The sequence below is a fragment of the Athene noctua genome, chromosome 2, assembly GCF_965140245.1.
Source record: "Athene noctua chromosome 2, bAthNoc1.hap1.1, whole genome shotgun sequence".
Lineage (NCBI taxonomy): Eukaryota > Metazoa > Chordata > Aves > Strigiformes > Strigidae > Athene > Athene noctua.
This window is the reverse complement of record NC_134038.1, coordinates 144,716,261-144,742,727: the sequence shown is the minus strand read 5'-3', so window position 1 is coordinate 144,742,727 and position 26,467 is coordinate 144,716,261. Positions and strand designations below refer to the sequence as shown.

The following is a 26,467-nucleotide window of genomic DNA, read 5'->3' as shown; positions in this document are numbered from 1 at the left end:
AATACCTTGATGAGGAAGAAGCTCTCAGTTTTGGTGCAGGGCCAGATAGTCCTTACAGACCAGTCTGAAATATAAGTTTATACAGATATAACTGGTACTTTCCATAACTGCAAATCACAAATATAGAATTTAATAGCATAATATTTATTGATCCACCATTTTTTCTTTTAGAAGGTTTTTCTGCCCCATGTTTGTTTCAGCTGCACTTTAATTGCAGGGGTTTTTTCCTCCACTTGAGAATAAAAGAGAAACAAACCACAATGCTGCCTAACTGATGGATTAACTCTAGTTCAAGAACTGAGATGCAACAGGTATTTCCAGTTACAACTGTCAGAGAAAGGCTAAAGCATAAATTTTTTCAATTAAAAGACTGCAACCTATGCTTAATCAGGGACATCCTTTTAGAATAAAAGGCAGATCTAGACAATGTTATTACAACAGCAACAACATTTCAAAACTTCCTACAGTTTTAAAAGAAACAAGGGAAACAGTATTTTATTTTTACAGAACATCCTCTTTTCCCCATTCTTGTCCCCTGCCCTCACAAAAAAACCAAACTGGAGATCAACTGGTAAAAATAGGAAGCAAGCAAGATAGTGCCAGTAAGCAACAGTTTATTATGGGTTTGTGCCTCAGGGCTGAGTTCCCATGTGGATTCTCTAATGTGTAACATGGGTTGTGTTTGCATATTAATATTCCCACAGGGCAAAAGTCTCTTCTTTATCAGTCATCTTATTTTCAGGAACCTCATATGAATTTAATATAACTGAAACCTCTTTCCCTCTGTCAACTTTGGTTGAAATTTGGCCAGTGATTGGGGGAGGGGACAGTACTGAGAAGAAAGGAGCAACTGACAGCATTGACAGGGATATGTAGGCAAACTAAGTGCATAAATTACATTTCACAAGAACACTTATCCAAAATCATCTGAGCAAGACATTAAAAATTCACACCTCTACACAGACCAAAGGTAAGAAAAGAAAACCCAAACTGAGGAAATCCTTAGTTTAACACCACTGAAACTGTGCCCCTCATAACAGATAAACTAACTAGGAAGCATATTCTGAAATTCTCATTTCCTTAATAATAATAAGCACCTTGCTGGCTCTTCTTCCTTCTCCAGAATGCACCAACCACTACAACATAATACAATTATTTTTGGATTCTTTGTTCTACCATTAAATGTGGTCTATGCTAAAGTGATGTAGCTGTATGACTTGGAAGGTGAATATTCATTCCACACACCTAACAGCTAAATTAGTAACAAATGTAGGTTTGCACATATGCTCAAATATGGGGAAAGTATGCTACTAATTCCAGTCAAGCTTTTTAGGAAGTATGAAAATTGTGATGGAGGGCACTTTTACCTCATTAGCTATAGCATATCAAACAGCATGTCACTTATCTGTCAATCCAGAAAGATATTGCAAAGTCTTTTTGACAAAAAAAAAAAAAAAAAAAAAAGTTAGAGAACTTAAGAGTGATCACAGCTCTGCAGAAATTAATACCTCCCATCCTCATTGCCTGTGTAACAGCACTATCATATGTTATCATATGTCTGAAGGCTGAAGTTTCAAAGAAGAACTTCATAACACCAAAAGAACGCCAGTCAGCTCACTGTCCTCCCACAATACCTGGTATTTGGCAGCCTGAAGAAAATAGAAAGAGAGAAGGTAGCGGCAAAATTATCTGCTCTAGCTCGCCAAAACAGCAGATCCCTCTTAATATTATGTGTGGTGAGTGCAGATGGAGGTACTTCCAAAACCCAGTTCCCTCTTAATATTAAACACATCCCTAAATTGGAACTTCTGCCTATCCAAAGAAAGTCAAGAAGCATGTTTTGACCCTTTGTGTTGCTTCTGAGCTTATTTCACTAGAGAAGCTGTTGGAAGAAATCAGCTCTTGTTTTCCGGACGATCTGTTGAATATGTGATGAGAGGGAACATGTTGCCCCCTGGCCACTGGCACACGAAAGGAATAGTTGCAAGGATTACATGTGGGCTCTGGGCCATATGGTGTGTAGGCTTATTGTAGGAATTTAGCATTTTTTAGACTCCTACTTTCCTGTCAAATTGGTTGAAATTAGCCACTGAGCTTCCTCTCTAAAAACTTTGGAAACACCACTGTGATTGTATAATCTTTTACCATTGAAAACCAGATTAAAAAGTAAACAAAAATAACATAAAAGCTGTATTTCTGTTCTTCAGAAAGGCAAGAAGGAGAAGTTGTAAGAGATGCTTTCACAAACAGGGATATTTACTGGAAGCTGGAGCTTTAATAAATGTAAGCTTAGCATTACAGAAATGAGCATATATTATAGCATATAAGCTTACTGCTATGAAGGTTTAAAATAGAGTTCAGAAGCTAAGCCAGTTTAAACCACATAGTATTCCATTATCCTTGCAGAGAATAGTACAGAGTGTATATGACTGACATATAAAAACATAATCTTATTTGCTATTTAGCTATTTCTAGAAACTCAGTATTATGCTAGGATGTCTGCAAATAATACAAATGCTGTTTTGTGAATGAAACAATGCATCAAGTAAAATAATACAGTATTGAGGTCTATACCTGATGAAATGCTTCCAGCCTCCAGATAGTCAAGTTAGAAATGAATGTATTTTAAATGTATTATGACTACCTCTATTCCAGATATTTATGCTTTATTGATACTCAATCTGTAGAGAATATAAATTCTAAACTATAACTGTAACTATAAACTGTAAATTGGGATTGTAGACAAAGTTGAGTAAGTTTAGACAAGTTAAACTTTAGATAAGTTTAGTGGAGGGAGAGGTTTTAAACAGGACACAACTCCTTACCCACTGATGCAAACACCACATGCTTGGCACTTCATTGTAGTTGAAAAAGTTTCATCATGTAGTAATCAACAATATTGTCTACTCATCTGTGCCAGTGTTGTGAAGTATTTTAAGAGAACTTTAATTGTCTACCAAAATGCCTTCTCATCCTGTCCCCCATCAAAGGGTGAAGTTCAACTCTACAGATTTCTCACTAATAAAATCCAAACCATTATCCTAAAGTCAAGCTTGTTTTGGCTTAACAGAAGTTTTGCAGTATGTCCTAGTACTTTTCATCTCTCATGGTTAAGGGAAGTAATCAAGCCATCAATCCATTCACACTACAAAAATTTATCTACTACCTGTGCACTAACCTTCTGGCATCTACTGGAACACACATAGGCACAAGTTTAAAGGTATGAACAGCAATTATTTCTGGAGGCATTATACAATCATTTAAGACAAACTTGACAATAAAGGTTTCTCAGTTAATGTATGATGTGTAACATGTATAGCATGTATACACATGTGCTGCAGGCAGCTTATAGATGCCAGGGATAAAAATACTCTCCTTTGAAGATAGTTTGGCCGAATGGAAATTAAAAAAAACCATGAACCAACGAAACAATAAAACCCAAACAAACAAAAAACCCCCAAAAACCAAAAAACAACCCAACGCCAAAACCAAACACACGAAGACAGAGAGATACATTAGCAAGAGGGTTACAGGGACAGCACAGAGCAATTGACATTCAGGATATTACTTCCTATTGCTGATGTTCACGAGAAAAAAAGTCCTGAAGTGGGAAGGAGACAGGGGCCTAATTATCAAACACACAGCTAGTTTAATGATGCCAGGGAAGACCATATGATGACCAGTCTTCTAAGCACCAAAGCAGCAGACCTGACTTAGCTTCTGTGTAGTATCCCAGAGTGTTTGGGAGGAACTAGTTCTCATGGCTCCTAAGGGTATTGACAATGGAGGAAGGGCTGGGAGAGATCTGGAAGTAAGATTTAGGAGTTAGGCTGAAGCTTGGGGCTCCAAGTGCAGAGCTGTATGCTCTGGAGTGTTTCTAGCACTATCCCCTCTGCTACAGACAGACAGCACAGTGGAAGAACTGGTGTAGGGAAGAGTTCAGATTTATTTTGAGAACTTTTGGATTGACTAGAGTTGATACAGGAAGAAAGGTTATGGTGGAGCATGGAGAGGTAGGGTGCAAATCACTCCATATGCAATCTTGTGGAACTTGGAAGAAGCCAAACTTTCCACTCCATGTCTCCAGGCAGTGCTTCTCTTTCCTTTTACAGAAAAATACCTAGAAGGATGTTAAGCTTCTACTATAGTCCCTGATCGAATAAGTCCCCAAAAGTAGTATTAATATATTGTCTCTCAAAGGAGAAAAAGTTTGCCTGACTTGTAATTATATAATATTATCAACTGATCTATTTTAGGTTAAGGGAGTAGCTTGTAAGTCAGAGATAATATTTACCATGCTCCAACCATATTCAGGGCTCAGTGAACCCTGAAAGGAAAGTGGGAAAAAAAAATCTCCAAGGAAGAACAAACAAGAAATCGTCTCTTGCTCTCCCTGCACACACACAAATAAAGAAACATTCAACAGTATTTTGACTGCTGGACATCACCATACAAAAAAAGGTATGTCTAGGAATCAAGGACAGTCAAACAGAACTCCTATTCAGACTGAAGATGAATAGAGAGTGGAAGGAACTCCAAGGTGAATAAATCATGAACTAAAACTGAGGCAAAAAAAAGAGAGAGAGAAAGAAAAAAAAATGGTAGTGAGGCAGAATCAGCCAAATTTAGCCAAAGATAGTTATCCTTATGTCAAGCAAAGACACATAGAAGAATAAATGCTATTATAACATCTTAATTTATTGACCATGTCATTTTACTACAAAGCATTCATCATAATTATATGAGTCAAATAAGACTCTTTTTCAGCATAGGAAATGATTAAATACAGTTTGACTTCAGAACGGTAAAGTGTAAATTTCTTTTAAAGCTAAACTACAAGAAAATTAAACTCAACAAAATTCAGAATTAAACAAGTGAGTTTCACACTCTCAGTGTAGTAAATAAATAAAATCAGTACAGCCAACACTGGAGCTATGTAACTAGCATTGGTTACTTCAGGCACACAAAGCTTAATAATTGCCTTCTGAGCATGTTTTCGGTCCACGCATGGTGAGAGGACAAATATGCAGTGGGATGGTCAATAACTCAAATTCAATTTTTACACATGGTAAAAAGTGACAAGATTGATAGCAATATGCCATCCATTCTCATCAGTCACACTTAGTCCTCAGACCTCTATTATCCACAAATCCTGCTACACAATCAAAGGGAAAGAACTACTGAATTATTTATTAAAACTGACATCATCAATTATGCTCCCATGTAAAAAGTCACTGAGCAGCCATTTAATGAATTAGAATGCACATTTTGGTAACTTTTCACCAGGTTAACAACCACTCTGCTTTATGAGAGGATGGAAGCTCTTCTCAGACATTCAACATCCAAGAAGTTAAACCTGCAAAAGCATAATTTTCTGCCATTACAAAGTGAAGTCTTGTATTTTTCACCAACAAAAGCTGGAAGTGTGATTGTAATACTCTTCCCCCCCCCCCCCCCCCCAACCTTTTGACATAATCTGAAAAGTCTACAAAGGCATACCTAAAGTGACAGCCTTGGAATAGTCTTTCTATGTTGCAAGGCCAGCAAGAGTGATCATCATCAATGCCAATGCCCCAGATAATGAAATGGGGTAAGGGTGATATTTCTTAGCAGCCGTCTGGACTCACACATCAGACTTCTGATCTCTTGGTACAAGCCAGGCACACAGTTGCCTTGTTCACTTTCGGCACATGGGGTCCTTTTTAATTCACACACAATTTTCAAGAAATTTCTATCATCTTTTAACATCAATGTTATTAAGGTCATGTTTTAAGAGACATGAATAGCTATATTATGGCTGCATAGCGATACCATAATACTAACACAACACTGCATTCAGAAGTGTAGGTTACATTCCCAAAACATCCTGTCTAGACAATTATGCAAAACCACAGCCCACTGAGGTACTTCCCAGCATCACCTGGTGGCCCTGGCTCTGAGAAAATACAGCCCAATCACAGCTATGAAAGTTACTCTTTCAATAGCACCTAGCAGTAATGGGGAAACCTGGAAGTAATCTAATACACAAATGATATATATAACCCCTCATATATATGCCCTCAGCATGGAAAGGTGCCCAGATTTGCACTGTTTCTGTTCATGGTGGTGTGTAAGACAAAGACTGTGCCTATAACAGTAAATTAAACATGCCAGGAGTGTCTGCTGGCACTAAGGCCAGTTGGCACAGAACACCATGTGTCTGTAACTCCTTTACCCTTCAAAGTATGCAGCTGCTGGATGGGAATGTCTTTCAGCCTTCCTTCTCCCTAGCCACGCTCAGGATTTGCTCAGGAGAATACTGGTTGATGCTGTCCAAAGCCTTGCCAGATTGTTCCAATAACTAGATAATATCAACAACTGAGCTTTGTAGTCCAGGAACACACTCTGGTATTGTTCATTTTACTTGTATAGACATAAGTGACAAGTTCAGAGGGCTCACCTTCTCCTTTGTTACAAGAAGTAACAGAACGTAAGTAAAGGGAAGTTACTGAATTGGCTAGGATAAACCATGAAACACCACAAGGGATGAACATCTTATTACCAAAAACATTAAATAGCTAGTTTCCCAAGTATTTATAAAGAAAGAACAGAAGCTATCAGAGTAAGAAAGATGCTCTCAGCTTCACGTCACAAGATACTTTTTATTTGTCTTAATGTCATTTAAGGTATGGTATAATGGTATTTTAGGGAATTACCATTACAAGGAGTATTTTCCCCAAATTCTGCTGCAGACAATCTACAGTCTAAATGCAACTAGAATTCAGTGGTTGATCTACATATAAATTCTTGCCATTTTCAAAGAATTCAGTGAAGTCCAAGGCATACACTCATTTTTCCCTATTTTCAACATTTATTCACATTACTTGGTTAATATAGTTTCTTTTAGTTTCTGTGGTATGAAAAGGCCACTGCTATGTCACATGCTCTATTACTGGCATTTTTAATGATGAACAGGTTCACTAACCACAAGGCCTAAATAGAGTTCTTGCTTAAACATATGACTATTTACAATATGAATGTTTATACAAGAACAAATTGGCAGCAAAGGTATTCTTGTTAAATTTATCCTCTGGATCGGTTACTTCAAATTGCATAGCAATTTAAAAGCTATTTTCAAAGCTTTTTCAGGAATCTTTACTTGTTACATAAGGAATCGTGTGGCTTTTTAGACAGTGTTAACTCAGGAAAACATCTCTTTTAAGCTTGGACTGCTAGCAACAGCACATCCCTCTCCCAGTATTACCCTGATCTAAAATAATGTTGAAGTTACTGTCTGCTCTCCACTAAACTGTAATTAAATAACAAAATTTAAACTTTAATAATAAAATGACTAGGAGCATGACAATCAAATGAAAATCACAAGTATTACTGGTTAAGCCTTGAACATTACAGAACCAAAGCTTTGCAGTAACAAGAATGGACCAAGTAGTCCACAAATGTGTCTCCCAACCTTTTAGAAGGTGCACCTTTCCCTATGATATCAGTAGTGTTCCATATATCCCTCAGATCATTTCTTCTTCCCCATCTTTGATGAAAGATGCTTCTATTTTCCACCTCAGAAATGCCACTCCTGCCTGTTAAGAATCATCTTCAGAAACTTAGCAGTGGCACGTAACATGACTTTGTACAGACCCAGTCCAGACTTTTCATTTGTTCATTCAATGCTAGTTCTTCATTTAACCTACAAGATGCTCAAAGTCTCATCAGCAAGGCCTTTTTTGCTGATTGGATACCATTGTAAGGCAATTAAAGTTTAAACATATCATTTACTCCTTTTTTGCTGAGCTATTTAGTTACTGCTTTTAGAAGCAAATAAAAGGACTAGAATGTTTACTGTTCTGATTTAAAAAAAAAACATTTTGAGTAATACAGTGGGGATTTTTTTAAACCATGTCCTACCATTCTGGCATGCCAGGGAGAGAGTCCTAGGGCAGGCAGGGATAGTCTGTCATGCAGACCAGGAGCCATGCCACTGCTGGTAACAGGGGACTGGCAATTCTGCAGGATCGCTCTGAGGTTATTCATTGATCGATCTCTTCCTGTATCTGGGGTTAGATGTGTATATGAAAGGCATTACATGTTTCAGATGGATTCAAGATGCATGGATTTAGAAAGCATTAAGGAACTGGCTGTCTCTTAGGTTTTGATTCAAAAGGCAATGCAATAAATGCAAAGGAGTCCAGTAACTTTCAAGTGTGGCGGAAAAAAAAATTGCTCAGGATAAAGAACAGAGTTCTTCATGTCTGTATATATGCTTCACTGAAACAAGCAAGTGAAAGCACTTAACTGCATTAAACTTTGCTGTTAAAAAACAACAGTTGGCCAATTTAATTTATGAGAAGTCTAAATACAAAATTCAAAATGGCAAAAATTTTGCACATCCATTCCATGGCTTCTCTAAGTTCACCCTTTAGTTTCAATCAGTTATCTGCAAACACAACCTATACTCAGCTCTAACAAGAAACACTGCACATGATTTCTTAAGGTACAATAAAAGCAAAATTTGCAATGAACATGTTTCATATATGAAATAAAGCTAAACTCACAGAATGTGATCCAGACACCACACTGAGTCTATTTTTAAATGGAATCTCCCCCACATTGTTTCAGTTACAAAATAAAAATATATGAACTGACTCTTAGGTTTTTTAATGGCCTGTCAACTCAAAATGGCCTGTCAACTCAAAAATGCTTTTCAACAAGAAAAAACCAAAACAAATAGGTTGGCAGGGACCTCTGGAGGTCATCTGGTCCAACCTCTCTACTCAAGCAGGGCCAACCTACAGCCAGCTGCCCAGGACCCTGTCCAGACAGCTTTTGTGTATCTCCAAGAATGGAGACTCCACAACCTCTCTGGGCAACCTGTGTCGGTGCTTGGTCACCCTCATGGTGAAAAAGTGTTTTCTGATATTCAGCTGTGGAGCTCCCTATGTTTCAGTTTGTGCCCACTGCCTCTTGTCCTGTTGCTGGGCACCACTGAAAAGAGCCTGGCTCCATCTTCTTTGCATCCTCTAGATATTTATACACTTTGATGAGATACCCCTCGAGCCTTCTCTACAGAATTGCATTTTAATGGAAACTGTAAAGCAGATGCAATCAAAAATTGTTTTATGATGTGTGTTGGTCTTGCCTCCAAAAAGTATCTTTTGTGTTAAAATAAGGCTCCTGTCAAATAAAATCATTGAAACCAATAAAATTTGTAATGGTGAAGAAGTTAACTACAGTTAGTTGACATTTCTCCAACACACTACTTAGTTCCTGGACCTTCTGCTTTTTCTTCAGGAAGAACTAAGGAAGAAAGAAGCAAAATGGAGACCTAGCTGAAGGCTTGCCTATGCATAAACTTGCACTGTTCAAGAAAAACACGATTTAAAACTATTTTCAGCTAAACCAGTCAAAAAGCTGCAGGAACATTTAGAAACAAGGTTTATATTGATTCAGTGTAAAATCAATAGACTTAATATAACCCTAAATAGGACAGAAAATAAAGAATTCAAAAATCCATCTGGACACTTTTAATTAAAAATCAGTTTAAAACTAATTCAACCAATTCATCAGCTTTCGTAACCTGCATATTTAGATAAAGCTGATGATTCAAGTCATTGTATCAAGGGGATGAAAGAAAAAGTAGCAGAAGCTGGAAGAAAACAGCATGAGGCTTGCAAGACAATTGTTTTGCTAAAGAGCAAGTGAAACGGTGAGCAAAATTAATCTGTAAACTCAATGAAAATTTTAGGACTAAATGGCATTTGCTCTTGAAAAATAGACACTAATATATTGTCTCTGCACAGATAAGCAGGAAATTTACCTTTTTCTGTTCACTGTACAAGCGTACTATACTTGATACTGAATTCTCAAGAGAATAACCACTCTAGGACCAGGAAGAATTCACAGTGGAATGCTACCTTCAAACTTGCCACAGAAGGACACAGATTGATAACTGAAAAAATTAGAGACAATGAAAATTCTGAAAGTGAAATACAGTAAATTTTATATTTATTCAACTGACCAGTCAACAGCACAGTTTTATGAATGAAGTATGTTGAGATTCTTGTGTAAACTCAGCAGCAGTTTGGGGTTTTGTTTTGTTTTTTTCTTCCTGGATGTGTTTTGGGTTTTGTTTTTTTGTTTTAAAGCTTGCTTCCAACTAATTCAGTAAAATACATCGAAAAGTAGTAACAACAACTGTTTTAACTGAATCTTCTCTCCATTGCTTATAACACTGCACTGCTATTTCTAATTCCATTTTCTTCATTTCAATCAATACACAGTCAGAAAGGATGCTCATTTTGTAGCCTTTGTAATTGCTACAATATAAATCCTGAAGCTATTTATCTATATTTTGATAAACAACTGATAAAAATTTTGTTGTTTAAAAGTAATCATCTTCCTGCCTGATATTTGTCACCTTTTTCATATGTGGATAAAGTAAGCTCTAATCATTTTGGTAGTTTGTACAACAAGTAGCATTCACAGAATCACAGAATCATCTAGGTTGGAAAAGACCTTGAAGATCATCCAGTCCAACCATTAACCTCACACTGACAGTTCCCAACTACACCATATCCCTCAGCACTATGTCAACTCTACTCTTAAACACCTCCAGGGATGGGGACTCCACCACCTCCCTGGGCAGCCCATTCCAACGCCTAACAACCCCTTCTGGAAAGAAATGCTTCCTAATATCTAGTCTAAACCTTCCCTGGTGCAACTTGAGGCCGTTCCCTCTTGTCCTATCACTTGTTACTTGGTTAAAGAGACTCATCCCCAGCTCTCTGCACCCTCCTTTCAGGGAGCTGTAGAGGGCGAAGAGGTCTCCCCTCAGCCTCCTCTTCTCCAGACTAAACACCCCCAGTTCCCTCAGCCGCTCCCCGTACGACCTGTGCTCCAGACCCTGCACCAGCTCCGTTGCCCTTCTCTGGACACGCTCGAGTCATTCAATGTCCTTTTTGTAGTGAGGGGCCCAAAACTGAACACAGGAATCGAGGGGCGGCCTCACCAGTGCCGAGTACAGGGGTAAGATCCCTTCCCTGTGCCTGCTGGCCACACTATTGCTGACACAAGCCAGGATACTACTGGCCTTCTTGGCTGGCTCCTGTCCAGCCGGCTGTCAATCAACACCCCCAGGTCCCTCTCTGACTGGCAGCTCTCCAGCCACTCCTCCCCAAGCCTGTAGCGCTCCTGGGGGTTGTTGTGGCCCAAGGGCAGCCCCCGGCATTTGGCCTTATTGAAACTCCTCCAGTTGGGCTCAGCCCATGGCTCCAGCCTGTCCAGGTCTCTCTGCAGAGCCTCCCTACCCTCGAGCAGATCAACACTCCCACCCAACCTGGTGTCATCTGCAAACTGACTGAGGGTGCACTCGATCCCCTTGTCTAGATCATCAATAAAGATGTTAAACAGGAGTGGCCCCAAAACCGAGCCCTGGGGGACACCACTCATGACTGGCCACCAACTGGATTTAACTCCGTTCACCACAACTCTTTGGGCCTGGACATCCAGCCAGTTTTTTGCCCAGCAAAGCGCATGCTCATCCAAGCCTTGAGCAGTCAGTTTTGCCAGGAGAAAGCTGTGGGAAACAGTCTTCTCTGTCATCGTCTTCTCTTACAGCACCTGGGGACCGCCTGCTCCTGAGCCATTAACACTTCCTTCTTAAAGAGCGCCCAGCCTTTCTGGGCCCCTATACCCTTCAGGACCGTCTCCTAAGGGATTCTTCAAGCAGGTGCCCAAACAAGACAAAGTCAGCCCTTTGGAAGTCCAGGATGTCAGTTCTGCTGCCCCCTCTCCTGGCTTCCCTAAGAATAGAGAACTCTATTATTTCATGATCACTGTGCCCTAGTTGGCCTCCAAGTGCCACATCATCCACCAGTCCTTCTCTGCTCACAAAGAGGAGATCCAGCAGGGCACCTTCTCTGGTTGGTTCACTCACCAGCTGCATCAGGAAGTTATCTGCCACACATTCCAGGAATCTCTGGGACTGGTCCCGCTCTGCTGTGTTGTATTTCCAGCAGATGTCTGGGAAGTTAAAGTCTCCCACAAGAACAAGGGCAAGCAATCGTGAGCAATTCGCTACACTTCTACAACACATCCATTTATTCAAGAAAAAAACCCTTTCATTTATTTCTCCTTAGTAACTCAGTGTAAATGACTACTAAAATTAGACATTATCAGTGCCCCTTATGATAAGAAAAACGAAAGCATGTAATGAAGTATTCATATGAATAACCCAGCTAGACTGTTTCTGTGGTTGGACAGTCTCACATCACTGTGGTACTTACTAATCATCTCCGCGTGTTTTCTCTTTGAAACATTGTTCTATTGCTGAGCTATAACAAACAAACCATGTATGGCTGATTATGCTACTGCACTAACAATTACAAGTTGGCCCTTTTCCATTTTGTTTGTTAAAATCTTCATTAGTCATGTGGAAAGCTACTAAGCCATACAGAATCTAAAAACGTTACAAAAACGTATGGAAGTGTTTAGGAGTGAAAACAATCCATTTAAGAATTTATGTTTCTTAGCTGCAGGACTATAATGCATATTAAATAACAGAATTAAATTAACAATTAAGTGGTCTCTTAACACTAAGCAATGAACTGTCCTCCAACAAAGTAGGAATATACAAACACCTTAGCCAGAAATTTATGGATGATCATGGCAAAAATAATTTCCTTTACATAAACCACTAAGGTAAGTTTATTTTACCTTTACTTCTTGAAGTCTTAAAAATAACTATTCCATCATTTTACTATGCTTTGTGCAAATTTCTTACATAATTACAATGTAGTCTGGTCGAGTAGGAGTTACATCAGTTATCAGTTTGGTCCAAAAATTGCATTAAATTAACATTCTAAATAATAAAATCCCTCAAACAAACAGAACCCACTTCACTGCAATATTAGCAATAAACATATCACTAAACACTAAAAACCAGAAGTTTTCATGCGAGTAAGGAAAAAGCCAGTTTGGCAGTATGGAAAAGAACAGCAGTACAAGAACCAAGATACAGCTACTGCTGCACCAAAATAAATTAAAAACTCTCAAGGCTAAGTGACCCCTGTAGCTAATAATGTTTAAACAGCACAGAAAAAAAAAAAAAAAAAAAGCCTCCCAAGGGGCAGCAGATGGAAAAAAGTGCATGCATTCTATTCAATTAAAATATTTCAAAAAGAAGGAAAGTTACACAGTAAAATCTTAATTTTGAGGACCCTAAGGTAAAAGGGGTTATGTAAATTAAACAAAGCCAGTCCCAGACTTTAGAACAGCCTCATGGCTCTCTGGGATATAGGACTACACTGTTGTACACAGCTGACCAGCTTGCTTAAAAAAATCATAGTTACCAAGAATATAAAAATCACAATCTGATAATTTATAGTAATATTTGCATGTTTCTGAATTATTTCTCTGGCCACTGGGCTTGTTACAATTCCTCAAATCCAGAGGGAAAAAATATAAGTTATCTTTAGCATCAATGTGAGATACACAGAGCATAGAGTAATCCTAAAAACTTGCAAGGCATAGTACAAATTGTATAACCTCTCAGATGCGTCAGTAAGGTCAGGTCATAGTGCATAAGGAGTCATATATAAGGTAACAGCACAACTGCAAAAGCAACCACACACATAAAAGAATTAGGATGTGTTGACAAGAGAAACTCAAGCTTAAAGTATTTCCCCACAGCCCACACGGGGGGAAACCCACTCCTTGTAAATTCTGTAAATAATCAGCATGTTTTTACTACAGCGTCCATTAGTGATATTTATACACAGCGATGACCTCATTCTCTAGCACCGTGAATGAACATGAGAGGAAAAAAAAAAAAAAATTTGGTTGTGTATTTTTCAGCATTTGGGCTCATTTAAATACTACTTGAATAACAATTATCTTTCTCAGCTGAGCAGAGCATCAGGTTGGCAGACTGTGCTTCACTTCTTCTCAAAGTGACAATTAACCTTGATATCAGTCTGCAAAGTGCTCTGTACTGGCAGCAGAATAAAATTATCATTATCATATAAATCATAAAGATTCTACTGAAACTGAGATAGCTGCCATCCCTCAGCTATTTGTATTCAGTAAGGAGCAAAGCAGGTTGTTGCAGAACATCTTAAAAATGTGTCGTCCCACAGCCACCATGTTGTGGGCTTTTGAGGCTGTATTTGTGGCTACCTGAAAATGTCTGCCACAAATATATGCCAAAACACTCACAGTTAATATACATTATTAATTAAATACCTCTCAGGGAGGTTTGCAATGCAGGAGGTCATTATGCTTGAATCATGAATTTAAATCTGATTTACACTACAGTAATTCCAGACTCAATTGAGATTTTAAACTTGATTATGTGATGCCTATCAGCTAGGCAGTTTCCCATCCCAATGATACTTGTGATCACCTGATCTTATTCTTCAAAGACTAGTTTACCAATTAAAAAACAAAACTAAAACCAAACAAAACCCCCAAAACTATAGTTTGGTTAATGCTGTTATCAAAACTTGAGATAGTCCTCTTGCACTGATGCCTAATCTGATAGACTGTTGAGGAACATACTCAGACAACCAGGATTATAGTAGTTGTGCCCAGAACAGCCCATTGAACGGCCGTATTAAGTAGACGCTTCTTCCCTTCTAGGCAGTGCAGACATGCAGGGAAGGAAGAAAATTGAGTCATCTTCTCTAAAAATTTCCCACCTTCAAACATGCAATGACAAGTAACTGTGAAAATGTTTACAGCCATTTTTGATATGACATTTCATTTTTGTAATGTGCACACTGTGTGTCAAAGTGTTTTACTATTCTTGCTGCTACCAACAGGACATTGCTGTGAATAAGACATGGCAGTGAAGCAAGCCCTTTTAGAAATATTTTTATAGACTGACAGGCCTTATCTTATCTGTAACAGAACACAAGTAAGCAAACAGCTAATTATGGGGGGCATGTTGGGTGTTGGTTTTTCTCCCCCACTAGAGTCGGCTATTTTCTCTGAGCCAAACTATGGCAGATCTTATACAAGTACCTCAGGAAAGGGAGAGGCAAGACAAAGAACCTGCTCTTTGTACCCTAGGCACAAAGTGACTCCAGAGGATTGCTTTTGGCAGGCAACATGGCAGATTGTATGCAGGAGATACAAGAAGCCACGGCTGTGTTTCTGACCAAGCCAGCAAAATCAGTTCTCCAGGACGGGAGAGGTGCAGTGCCAAAAAGTGCACTCCCACAAAGTATTCTGAATGAGCAAGCTGGAATGTCTCCTCTGATACCTGCTGCAGAAAAATTAACTTACTCCAATATAACACAGATCAAGGCTAACATTTATCCAGTGATACTCTTCCATAAAAAGTCCACTCAAGAACGCCCTTCTTTTCAAGCTACCCAACAAAATCTAAAATAACAGGAATGGTCCATTGTCACGCTAGAGACTCAGTCAAAATTCCTATGCAACATTCAAGCCTAGTTAACTCCAGCCAGCAGTTTAACCCAGAACACGTATCCCATCCATGATTATTTTACGTTACTGGAAAAGCTAGCACTGCATTTACCATAGTGGTTTTGAAATTACTTCTCCTGTGAACTCACCCTGGCTGCAAGACCCAAATGTGAAACTTTTTTTTTAATCCCCAATTTGCAACTCTAAATGACACAGCTATGAGCTTAGTAATCACTTATTTATATCAACAAATCTGAAATTGCATGCAAGGCAGACACTGAATTTTTCAATCATAAACTTCACTGAAAATTAAATGCATTACTCATATCTCATCTGTCCTCTTTTGAAGGGTTATAACATGCCTAATTTTATAGGTAATACATGTATTTATCCTATTTAGGCTACCTAAGATACCAAATAGTGAGACTGTACAGTATTTTTAAATTTTCTATGGTAAAATGACCTTACAGTTGACACCATATTATTATTAGAATATTACACACACTGTAATAACCTTAAAAAAAATATAAAAATCTATTAGTTCAGAAGCATAGTCCTAAACACTGCACTCTTACATAGAAGCAGACTAATCATAAATTTGTGTAATGAAACACTTATTTGCCATTTTAGAATTAGAACACTTTAAAAAGTAAAATAAATCTGATTTGTTACTACAGGTTTATATACATTACCCATATAAGTATGACTGATGCAGAACTGGTGTCATAGAAATAAAAGAATTTCCTTTGGCAATTTTAAAGTTATAATAAGAAGGATAATAATCTATTAGATTTATGATCTCTATTTTCAGTTGTGTTTACTGTCAATACCTCCCAAAAGTTAAACTGAACATCAGCTAATATTGCAGAAATACAAATCCCTCCTTCCCCAAAAACTAACCTGTACTTAAATAAGGCAATCATTTTGAAAGAATGAAATTATTTGCTATTTCTCCACTGAACAACATTATTTTCTGATAAAGAAATTTCATTATGAAGAGCCACTGCTGATTTTTATACAAAAAGACTGTCTATAGCCAGACAATCCAGAACAAACGCCTTTAACAGCTCTAAATTTCATAAAGGCTATACTAAGCTCCAAATTTCATAAAGGTTATACTTAGTTTAAAAAAAAAAACCCAAAAACAAATCCAACCAACTCAACAAAATACATGAGAAATTTAAGCTTTAAGTTATCAGCTGTGTCAAGTGTTACTCAGACTAATTGCTGTAACTGTGTACCACTCATTCTTCAAATATAACTCAATCTCCTAAATTAAGCACAAACCCTTATATTTCAGTCTTCGCTACAGAATCACCATCTTGGCCTCCACAATATTTACAACATTAAAAGGCTAGAAGTGTCAGGAAAGCATATTATCACTCACCTATAGCCTTCTCTAGGCACAGTATGCATCTCAAGTTAATAAAGGCCACATAAATATGGCTTTTGTGCAGAGCAGACAGTAAATTATGTATTTAATTACATATTTCTTCCTAAAAAACAGAAACAGTTGGCGCTCTGCTATTTTCGTTAACATTAATCAGAGGAAACTTCAGATTCTGGCATAAATTTGACTATCGTATAAAAGGTAATATTTAAAATACATAATGCCTTACCACACAAACACGAGCTGCCATATGTGAGGCACTGCTAAGCATGGTTTCTATTAAGCTGATACACAGTAACTGGCTTCTTTCCAAGAAACATGGAAGTGTTTAAAAACCCTGTTTAATCCGATTCCACAGCTTTGAAACAAAAATAAATTAAAGTGCTGCAAGAACTGTTAAAATGAAAAATTAAAGGCATGTAAATAAGCGAAAAAAATAAATTGTCACAGAAAATGAAAACAAAGATTATTTCAAGTAGATATCTTAATTGTAATTAGCAACATTTGGCATGTGTTATGATATGATTCAAAGCTGCAGCCAATTAGATACCCCAAAAAGCTTGTAACAAAGCTGCAAATGTGTAACTACAGCATAAATAAGTTTTATTGCACACCAAGAAAACAACACCCAGAACAATTTCATAGTTTGTTTCCGAACCACTGCAAAGCATGCTCTGTTACTAGTTCATGACTTTTTAGTCTTAAACTGCAGCTTTTCTGCCAGGAGATTCTGGAAAATAATTTCATTAAATTCGTACTAATAATTGTAAATTTGTACACATTCCATGTATCCCAAGAATAAAAGATAAATTACAGCGTTGCCTTACACTGTCATGCCTATGTAAAGACAAAACAAAACCAGCAACAACCAAAAGCCAAAACAAACAAAAAAACTCCAACAAACAAACAAAAGAATAAAGTGCATAAGTTAACAGCTGTAGAATTATGGTATCCGGACTGAAAAAGATTGATTTTTTTTTCTTTAATAGATTTCCAAGGAGAGAGGAAAACACCATTTTTTCTCTCAAAGGAATAAAAGGTACACAATAGCATTCAGGAACTAACATGAATTTGTGAGATTTTTTTTCAAGTTTTCTTAAAAAATTTTTAGGTATTACATAGATGATCAGAGTTCAAATTCTGATCAAATGTGTGTGTACTGAAGAGGACAGCATTAGGCACCTCTGAGATTGTGCCATTTATTTAAGGAAACAAATACTTCATTATCAGTAATGCTGTCAGTCCCAACCAACAGACAAAGCACCTTCCATTTCCCCCCATTTATTCAATAATGAGCAATTTACTAAAGGATAATGAGTTGCTAATAAAAGCATGTTTCTTACACAATTATCATGAAATGGCAGTGACTGCTTGTTCAGTGCAATAGTACCTACTGCAGCCACACTTTCAAGTAACTGCTCTATCAAATGTCTGTAAAGAAATTGATCTTTATGTAGTTTTTATACAAGACATTAGTCTACATTTAGGGAAGAAAAAAAAAAAAAAAAAGTAAAAACTCCAAAGAAATAGCTAACTGAATTTACAAGCTACACATTTAGATATATTTTTGCAAAGTGTCCTAATGATGATGCAAAGTCTGAACCAACGTGGTTTTGTTTCCCTTGCTAAGAAGCAATGACTGTTTATTTAACACACTTATTTTAGGTTTTGGAGGGGGGAGAGGGTTTTTTTTGTGTTTTATGATGGCTGTATTGAGGAAATTACAAAAACATACATATATAATATCAGTTTTATGTTATAAACCAAATCCAGGCTCTCAGGGGGAAAAAAAAAACAAACAAAACACAACAATTCTGTTTAGCTCTGTAGGAGAGGGCAAAAGAAATGTCTGTGGAAGGTAGTTTGAAAATGCTGGAGCTGAAAGCATTGTGGACTGCCCTTGTACTTCCCAGGAGACTGACTTACAAAGACCAACCACAACTCGGTATGAAACCACTGGAAGAAAATTCCTGTTCAGAATTCCCCACTTTAAAAGCATCAAAGTGTTTCTTCTTACCCTTGTTACAGTCCTCCACGTTCCCCACACTTGCAATTTAAGCTTTACTAATCTCGTACACCAAGCACATTGCAAGTATCAAGGATCCTTTCCATGTCCATCACAGGCTCCTTTCTGGGCACTTTTCTGCCCTTTCCTGCTTCAAGGAATGTGTGATCCTCATGAGGGGCCTTATGCCCAAATCTCCACTTATTTCCCTGCTTCAGCTGTCCCATGGGATGTGTTCTGGCATCCCCCTGTCCTTCCAAATCTTCACACACACAGTACTTGCTGAAGTACTCTTACTATTTTCTAATACTATTTTCTCTTTTCTTTTCCTCCTGGGAGAGAAGTTGTCATCATTCAAAAAATGGGAGAACTGGCAGAAATCATGTGGAGGTATTGTTATGCTGGGAGGTATTAATGGGTGTTGTCAGCCAGTTCCTTACTTCACCATGAGTGAGTGAAGTTGCCAGTCCTGGCAAGCAGCCAGCCGTAGGCTCCCTTTACTGTCTTTTTTTTTCCCCTTCCTGTCATCACGAAAGTTGCTAAGGTTTCTAGCCACCAATGCCTGCAATACATACTGAAGGTTTTGAGTGCTGTGTCTAATCAATCCTAAAATCACCCTATGACTGCAGGCAGAAATGGAATAAAGTAGATATTCAGAATTCAGTTTATTCAATGAAAAAAGAAAAAAAAAAAGCTTAGTGCTGTCTAATAACTTTTCATATTCAAAGATATCAGATCACTAAAGAAATATCAGCTATATTTTAGATGGCCTTCCAAGGACACTGCATCTTGACCCACGAAAAGAAGCATCTGTGCATTATTTTTTAAAAATAGATGCTTTGTGAACACTATGACATTGAAAGGTCACTTTTACAGTGCAAGTAAATAGATATTTTTTAAAAGTGCTTTAGTACAGTTACATGCTTCAGACCTTAAAGCACAAGTGACACTGTCCTGCACTGTCTTAACAGAAAATAGCTAAAGGAATTAAAAGATTACATATTAAAAAGTAACCTGACACTTTTCATCTAAGATACTTCAAGGTACCAAGGTAACATATCTAAAAAACCCACCAGTTATAAAAAACAGGCAAGCTAACTCAAGTGATAAAATACAGTATAGTTGCTATTATAAAATACAATCCCTGTGCGATCCTTAACTTGCTTGGTTTTGGGAAGCTTCTTGCTGCTTTTGAAGCAGAAAAGGAATCAAAATTAAAAAATAAAGCAGTTTCAATGAGCACTCAAATACATTTTACCTTCCTTCTTAACTTCAAATGAACATCAATACATCACAGATTTAAAAACAGGATTCTGCACATTATTATCAACCTGCTTCTATGACTATCTTTTTTATTACATTTTGCTATTTGCTGTAAATTCTTAAGAGGCCTAGCCAGACAAAGAAATATACAATTTTCTGTGTCACCATTTTCTCTAGAAGGTTATAGAAAACTAGCAACAGATCAAAGTAAGCCTATACAGAGAGAAGGTGAACTCCATGGGTAACAATGTAACAGGAAGAGAGACCAGATTCCTACCAAGGAAGCTGGAAATATTTGTGAGGAAAAACATTCAAAGGAAGCATTCCTTATTCCAGTTTTCATCCCGCTCACACATTAGCATCACATGCATCACAGTCATGTGCCTATGGCAACAGACTGATGCATCCCTAACTCAAACAATCAAAATCACTGATTCCAGTTCCTTTTAAAATAAAAATATAAACAGTTAGGTCTTGAGAACTTTTTCCACTTGAATTTTGTGCCTAGGTCCTCCTTCAGTGAAATCCCTGCAAGAAAAACAGGATTAAGCCTCTCTTAAGCCAGAGGAGCCACTATACTCCCATACTTCTTAAGTGACACGACAAGCATGAGTATGCTAATCACTTCTGAGGTTCCAGAGTTTTATGAAGGAACCAGCAAATAAAGACATGCTGTTCTGTGCCTGTGCTGCCTTGAAGTTTCTTTGGTTACAGAATGAGGAAGCACCTCACTGAAGTAGCCTGTGTTCTTCACAAGAGGAAAAATAACTCAACAGGCCTCTGAAGGTAGTGAAATAAGTAGTGGACACACCTAAGTGGATGCAGTGTTACTGAGCAAGTGCTTAACGCTATCAAAATGATTACATAAACTCTCTGTGCAAGCTAAAGGAGACTAACCAAGAGATGCAAATTTAGGTTGAACAAATTGCTTTAAAAACAGAATCCCTCCAGCACCCTAGAGGAATTTTTTTGCATTTGGTGAAGGCACTGCTCTCTCTTTTTGAGAAATCCAAATATTTTCCCGTTTATTCAACCATTTTAAGGCAACATACACAGCCAAGATTATTCAGACCCCACCCCCAAGTCAAACTGATGTTGAGAGCATATGATCTGAAAAACCGTAAGGCATCTCTTTGCTCACCTTGAAAAGCTATGTGAGTGTCTGTGTGCTTGTGTGTGTGTGCGCACACAGGAAAGAGAGGAAGCCCTCCTTAATAAGTTCCTTGAATGAGAGGGAAGGGAAGGAGACTCGAGTAGGCCAGGGCAGCACAACAGACACTTGCTGTACCTGCTGCTCTAGTTCCCTCCACTTCTATCTCTCTGCATAGTAGAGTAAGGCTGACAATATTTTCCCTTCCAGTCTTCCCATGAAACTGTGCTATTTGTTTTCTGCTCTTGACACTCTGTAGATTCAAAGTAGCACCAGGCAAGAGTTTAAACAAATGGCTCCAAGAACAATATCTTAAATTTATGGAGTTCACAGAGTTGTGAAGATCCTGGCCTCACCATTACAGCAAAACCAGTCAGAGCAATATTAAACAAGAATGTTGGACTCCTTACAGTAATAAACAGCGCAAGAGGCATCCATGAGGCATGCTGACCTCTCTTCCTAGGCCAAGTTGAATAATTTGCCATTCAATTTGGCTCTTCTCTACACCACCCCAAAAAGAACCGTGTTTTAAGTCTTTTCAGTGTGATTAGTTTTCACAAGCAAAATACTAGGATCAGATACGTTGGCTATTTATCAATTTTGCAGATCGTATAAGAAGCAAAGAATTAATGTAATGATTCCCAACTAATAGAAGAGATAAGACTACATGCAGGGTTTTAAATTGATTGTTTTGGAAAGAGAACCAGTCAATTTACCCACTAAGCTGCACAGCCCTTTAAAGTATATTTCTGAGCCTCAAGCATCAACCATATTGCTACAGGGAAAAACAAATAAAATTTATAACACATAAAAGGAATTGCAGTAAATACACAGAAAAGCGAAGAATGGTGACAAATGTGCTAGAGAACATCAAAAGAAAACACAAAGTGGAAGACAGGTAACAACAGTGACTTAATAGGAAAATTTTGAGCAGTTGCTCCAAGTGTTGTCCATAGAGAGCTGCTATTTGCTTTATGCTGGCTCTCCTTATTTCCAGCTGCTAAGCTCACATTGAAAGAAGCTAAAAATACATTAAATTCTTCCCAAATATTATTTTCTCATGTAAGCAATTGGTGTAAGTTGCCACACAGATGTTGTCCTCTTGCCAGCGAGAAGGATATAGTATACAGCGCTGACAATAGAAGTTGTATTCTATGAAACCTATTGTCTTGGACATGATGCAGTCCAAAATGTGGGAAAGTTTGAAAAGGCATTTTTTTTAGCTACAAGAATTCCCAAGTATTCCCTTCTCCCAGCAAGGCAATATATGAAAATGATACTTAAAGAGGAGGTTTTTATTGCCTGCACAAAAAGGTATGCTCTGCACTACTCAGAGGTGTACGTGTAACATTTCTAGCAATCAAGCTCTGGTATTTCAAAGAGGAGGAAAAAAAAAAAGAGAGAAGAGTGGAAACGTTTACAATTCAGGTATACTGTCTGCTGACAAACTAAAATTTCACAATGCTGCAGATTTAAAATACAAATGTACCTGCTTAGCACTCAAGAGTCTCCTTGACAGTAAATTCAGCTCTATACAAAAGAAAAGGGTGGGGTGGGGAGGGATGGGGCACAACACATACCAAAAACCATCCCATTCTTTCTGTTAAATGTTAAGTATAACAGGCTTTTTATGACATGCCTTCCTCCAAAAATAGCAATGATTATACTGCTCAACTCCCACACACCCCCTATCTTGACTTTTTGACACTTAGAATATTATACATTCTCAGTCCTGAAGAATGATCCAAAGTTTGTGGAGTTAAGAGGATTCTTTCCATTGCCCAGAACCCAAACTACAGAATATGAATACCTAGGGAGGCAGGCAACTCTGATTTCTCATAACATTAAATCTTCTGTTAAAGACAAATGTGACAGATTTTTTTAGGAACTCTGAAATCCACAGCTTTCCACAGTTTTGGAAAGATGCTGCAAGTCGCAGCAGTGATAATGTGCCAACTACAAGGCACATGTGTGAGCAAGACTTTTTTTGTCTTCCAGACAAACAAGAAGATTATACAGCCTATTCTCTTTGTGGGGACGAGGCGGGGGAAGTGTTAAGATTGCAGCTGCTGCAGAAGTGGAAGCTGCAACTCCCTTGGAGCTTGTACCAACTGTGTAGCCTAGCATGCCATTAAGGGATGCTACTGTACTACAGACACTGTTCAGTTTTGGGTTTTTCCCTGAATGAGACAAACCTGAAGCTTTGACCTGCTGTAGTTAATGGAAAGTCTTGCAACACATTTTGCAGTATTTCACCCAAGTTCCAATTCAGCTCAACATCCTGCCCTTCAGAACTTCCTAAATAACAACTTAGAGAGTATTCTTGAATAATTTCCATCCTGTCTTCTGTGACATTTAGTTTTGAGATTTATCACATTCCTATTGCCCAATCATCATTTATTTTATATATAAAAGAGGACGCATAGTGAAGATAAGCTGGAATCACAACCATTTCATGTAGCCTACGTCTGTAAGGAACTTGTCTTTATGAAATATGTTTTTTTAATAGAAAATCTAATACCTCTTATAACAATCATATGAATTTCACTAAAAACAAGAAAGGATGTATCAATACTTTAGGGTAAGATATACTGTACTATAGCTTGGCTTTCTTCATTATGCTGAAGAATCCTGTCTGGCTGATATATTTATTTTGTAATGTTTAACTATAATAGAAAATAGATGAAGTTCAAACTGTTTAGACTATGGCAACAGAGCATAAAACTAAATGAAGTGATTCCATATGGACTATAAAAACATATTTGCTAACAGTAAAGTTACTAATGGTTATCTATCAAGATCACAACATGAAATAATTCTGCACCTTAAGAACAGTGTTAAAGCAGCAGACGCATGAAGTTAGATGTAATTTTTTGATTTTGCAAAACAGCATCACGCGCGTACTTTATTGATATTTTATCATTAGTGTAAATAATTCAAAAAACCCAGGGAATCTCCAGCTCACTTTTTTTTTTTTTTTTTTAAATTGTAAGTCACCAAAAGGGCTTTCCACTAAGACAGCCAGTGCTCACTTTACACTTGCTAGCAAAAGAAAATCAAGTATCTTGTATACTGAAACAACTGCTTTGTTACAGAGGGAAGGGTTCAGAAAACTAGAACAAATGACACTGCTGTAAAAACTGTAAGCCTTTTAGACCCAGTTCAAAGACTTACGCATTCTTCTACAGCAGACTGAAGTTTTATATTCATCTCAGCAAATCAGTCCACTAATAGGCATCAGTCATCAACACCTAAGTAAAGATCTGCCATATGAAACAGTTTTGATGTGATTGAAGACTTGCGCACAGTCATAAGTATGACAGAACAGCTTAGCTATTAAAATGTTTTATCTAGCAAAGAACTGCTCATCCTAATTGACTGAAATACTCTTTGAACGCTATTATTGCGAGGCTACTTCACTACGCACCGCTTTAGTACATAGCCACTTGACTTATATCTTGAGATCCAGCACAACTACATCAAATCTTGTTAGAATATTTTCTCACACATACTTTTGTCAAGAGACCAAAACAATAAAGCTGACTGTCATTTTTACTACCAGTTGCTTAGTTAATTCGATATTGAAACGTACTGGGATTCATTATAAAAGCTGCATGCAATCAGCCATTTCTATCAATCTTTCTTTTTACTGCACTAATAGAATGAATCCTACTAACCACATCAGTTGAAATGGGTTGGCAGGACTGGAGGGAAGCTATTCTTCTGCACTGAACCCGACCGTGCGCTGTGAGAGGTGCAGTGGCAGGGGCTCCTTCAAGCAGCACTGTGCAGACCTGGCCCAGCTCCAACACTGACCATATGTCAAGCTGACAGATAAGAAGCCCGAGACAGTCATCTGAAAACAACTGTATACCACCCCGGCTACCAGACAGTGAGGGTTTCAAGGCCTACCTCATTTGACTCATCTCAAAGCCAGGTTTAAACACACCGAAAGTAAACATACATAACAGAAAAAAACCCAAAACACCACCAACAAACAAGCACAAAGTCATTATTAGAAAGCCTATGCAATGACATACTCTATTTCAGGAAGTTTCCACTGAATATCGTAATTGATCACAGAAACACAGTCAGATTAATAATAGTTTGTGCCTATAACATTTTTCCTTCTCCATTATATTCACAGTGTGTTAACAATTTGCAAGAAAAAGGAATCAAACATACCAGCAACTGCCACCAATATTACATTTTACAGAATCAAACAAAATGTAATACCTCAAATGAGGGGTGATTTGATTTTTACCATGTATCTACTAACGCATCATAGGGTTCATCAGTTTTTACCATTATTTTTGTCACCGGAAGCATGTCATATCAATTCCTTGTACGTAGGGAAACATATCTATCAACTCATATTCCAAAATTACAAAGTAATCAGCACAAAGGAATATCTAAAATTTACTCCAGTCCCCTATGCAATTTCCATAATTTCATATATTCAATTTCCATATTCCAAATTAATAAAATCCAGGTGAACTTACCTACAGTTAGGAGGAGGGTCTAATGTAATTTCTGCAAGTTCTTTCTGAATTCTTAAGAGAAAAAAAAAAAGGTCATCAGGACTTTTTTGCAACATATTTCTTTCAACTTTATGAACATTTCTACAGCAATCAATAGTAATAACCCACAATTCTTAGAATTTCTGATGGAAAGCTGATGCTACGCAGTTTCATGAAACTGGTTGAGAAAATGTGGAATTAAAAATCAAATCTCTTCTGAAAAATGAGCCTTCAATCGGGGACAAGTTATGCCACGAGCAGCCATGTAGAAAATCCCAGTTTTTCTACAGGTTGGGGTTGTCAGCTCCTTTGCTCACTTACACAACAATTAGATGGCTCATAAACCCTCCTTCTCTATTTCCCCTCTGCCTCTATGTCTCATAGCTCTTGCTCTCCAAAATATTTAGCTTCTTAACATATCTTGTACTGTCGGGAAAAAAAAAAACAAACACAAAAACTTCACAGGACAATTGTCTCTCACCCTCTGGGAAAAGCCCATCCCGGTCTTGTCTACAACCTCCTCCCAGGTATTTGTGGGCTGCTACCAGGTTCCCCCAAAGCCTATCCTCAAAGTTCAGTGCTCCAGCTCCCTAGCCAGGCTGGGGACCTGCTGCTGGACTTGCTCCAATGCATGCCTTCTTTGTACTGGGGGGCCCAAAACTGGGTACACGTTATTCCAGATGCAGTCTAATGAGAGTAGAGTAAAGGGAGATAAATCA

The 26,467-nt window shown here is 37.8% G+C and overlaps 1 protein-coding gene across 2 annotated transcripts in view; it reads right to left on the bottom strand.

Annotated features, from left to right (window-relative positions):
• LOC141957115 (ubiquitin-conjugating enzyme E2 E2) overlaps positions 1-26,467 on the bottom strand; it is a 217,008-nt gene that overhangs the window by 178,132 nt on the left and 12,409 nt on the right. For both annotated transcript variants that reach the window (XM_074898095.1, XM_074898094.1), the window contains exon 3: positions 25,731-25,781. In XM_074898095.1, the coding sequence (XP_074754196.1) occupies positions 25,731-25,781 (51 nt within the window). The remainder of the gene's footprint in view (positions 1-25,730; positions 25,782-26,467) is intronic.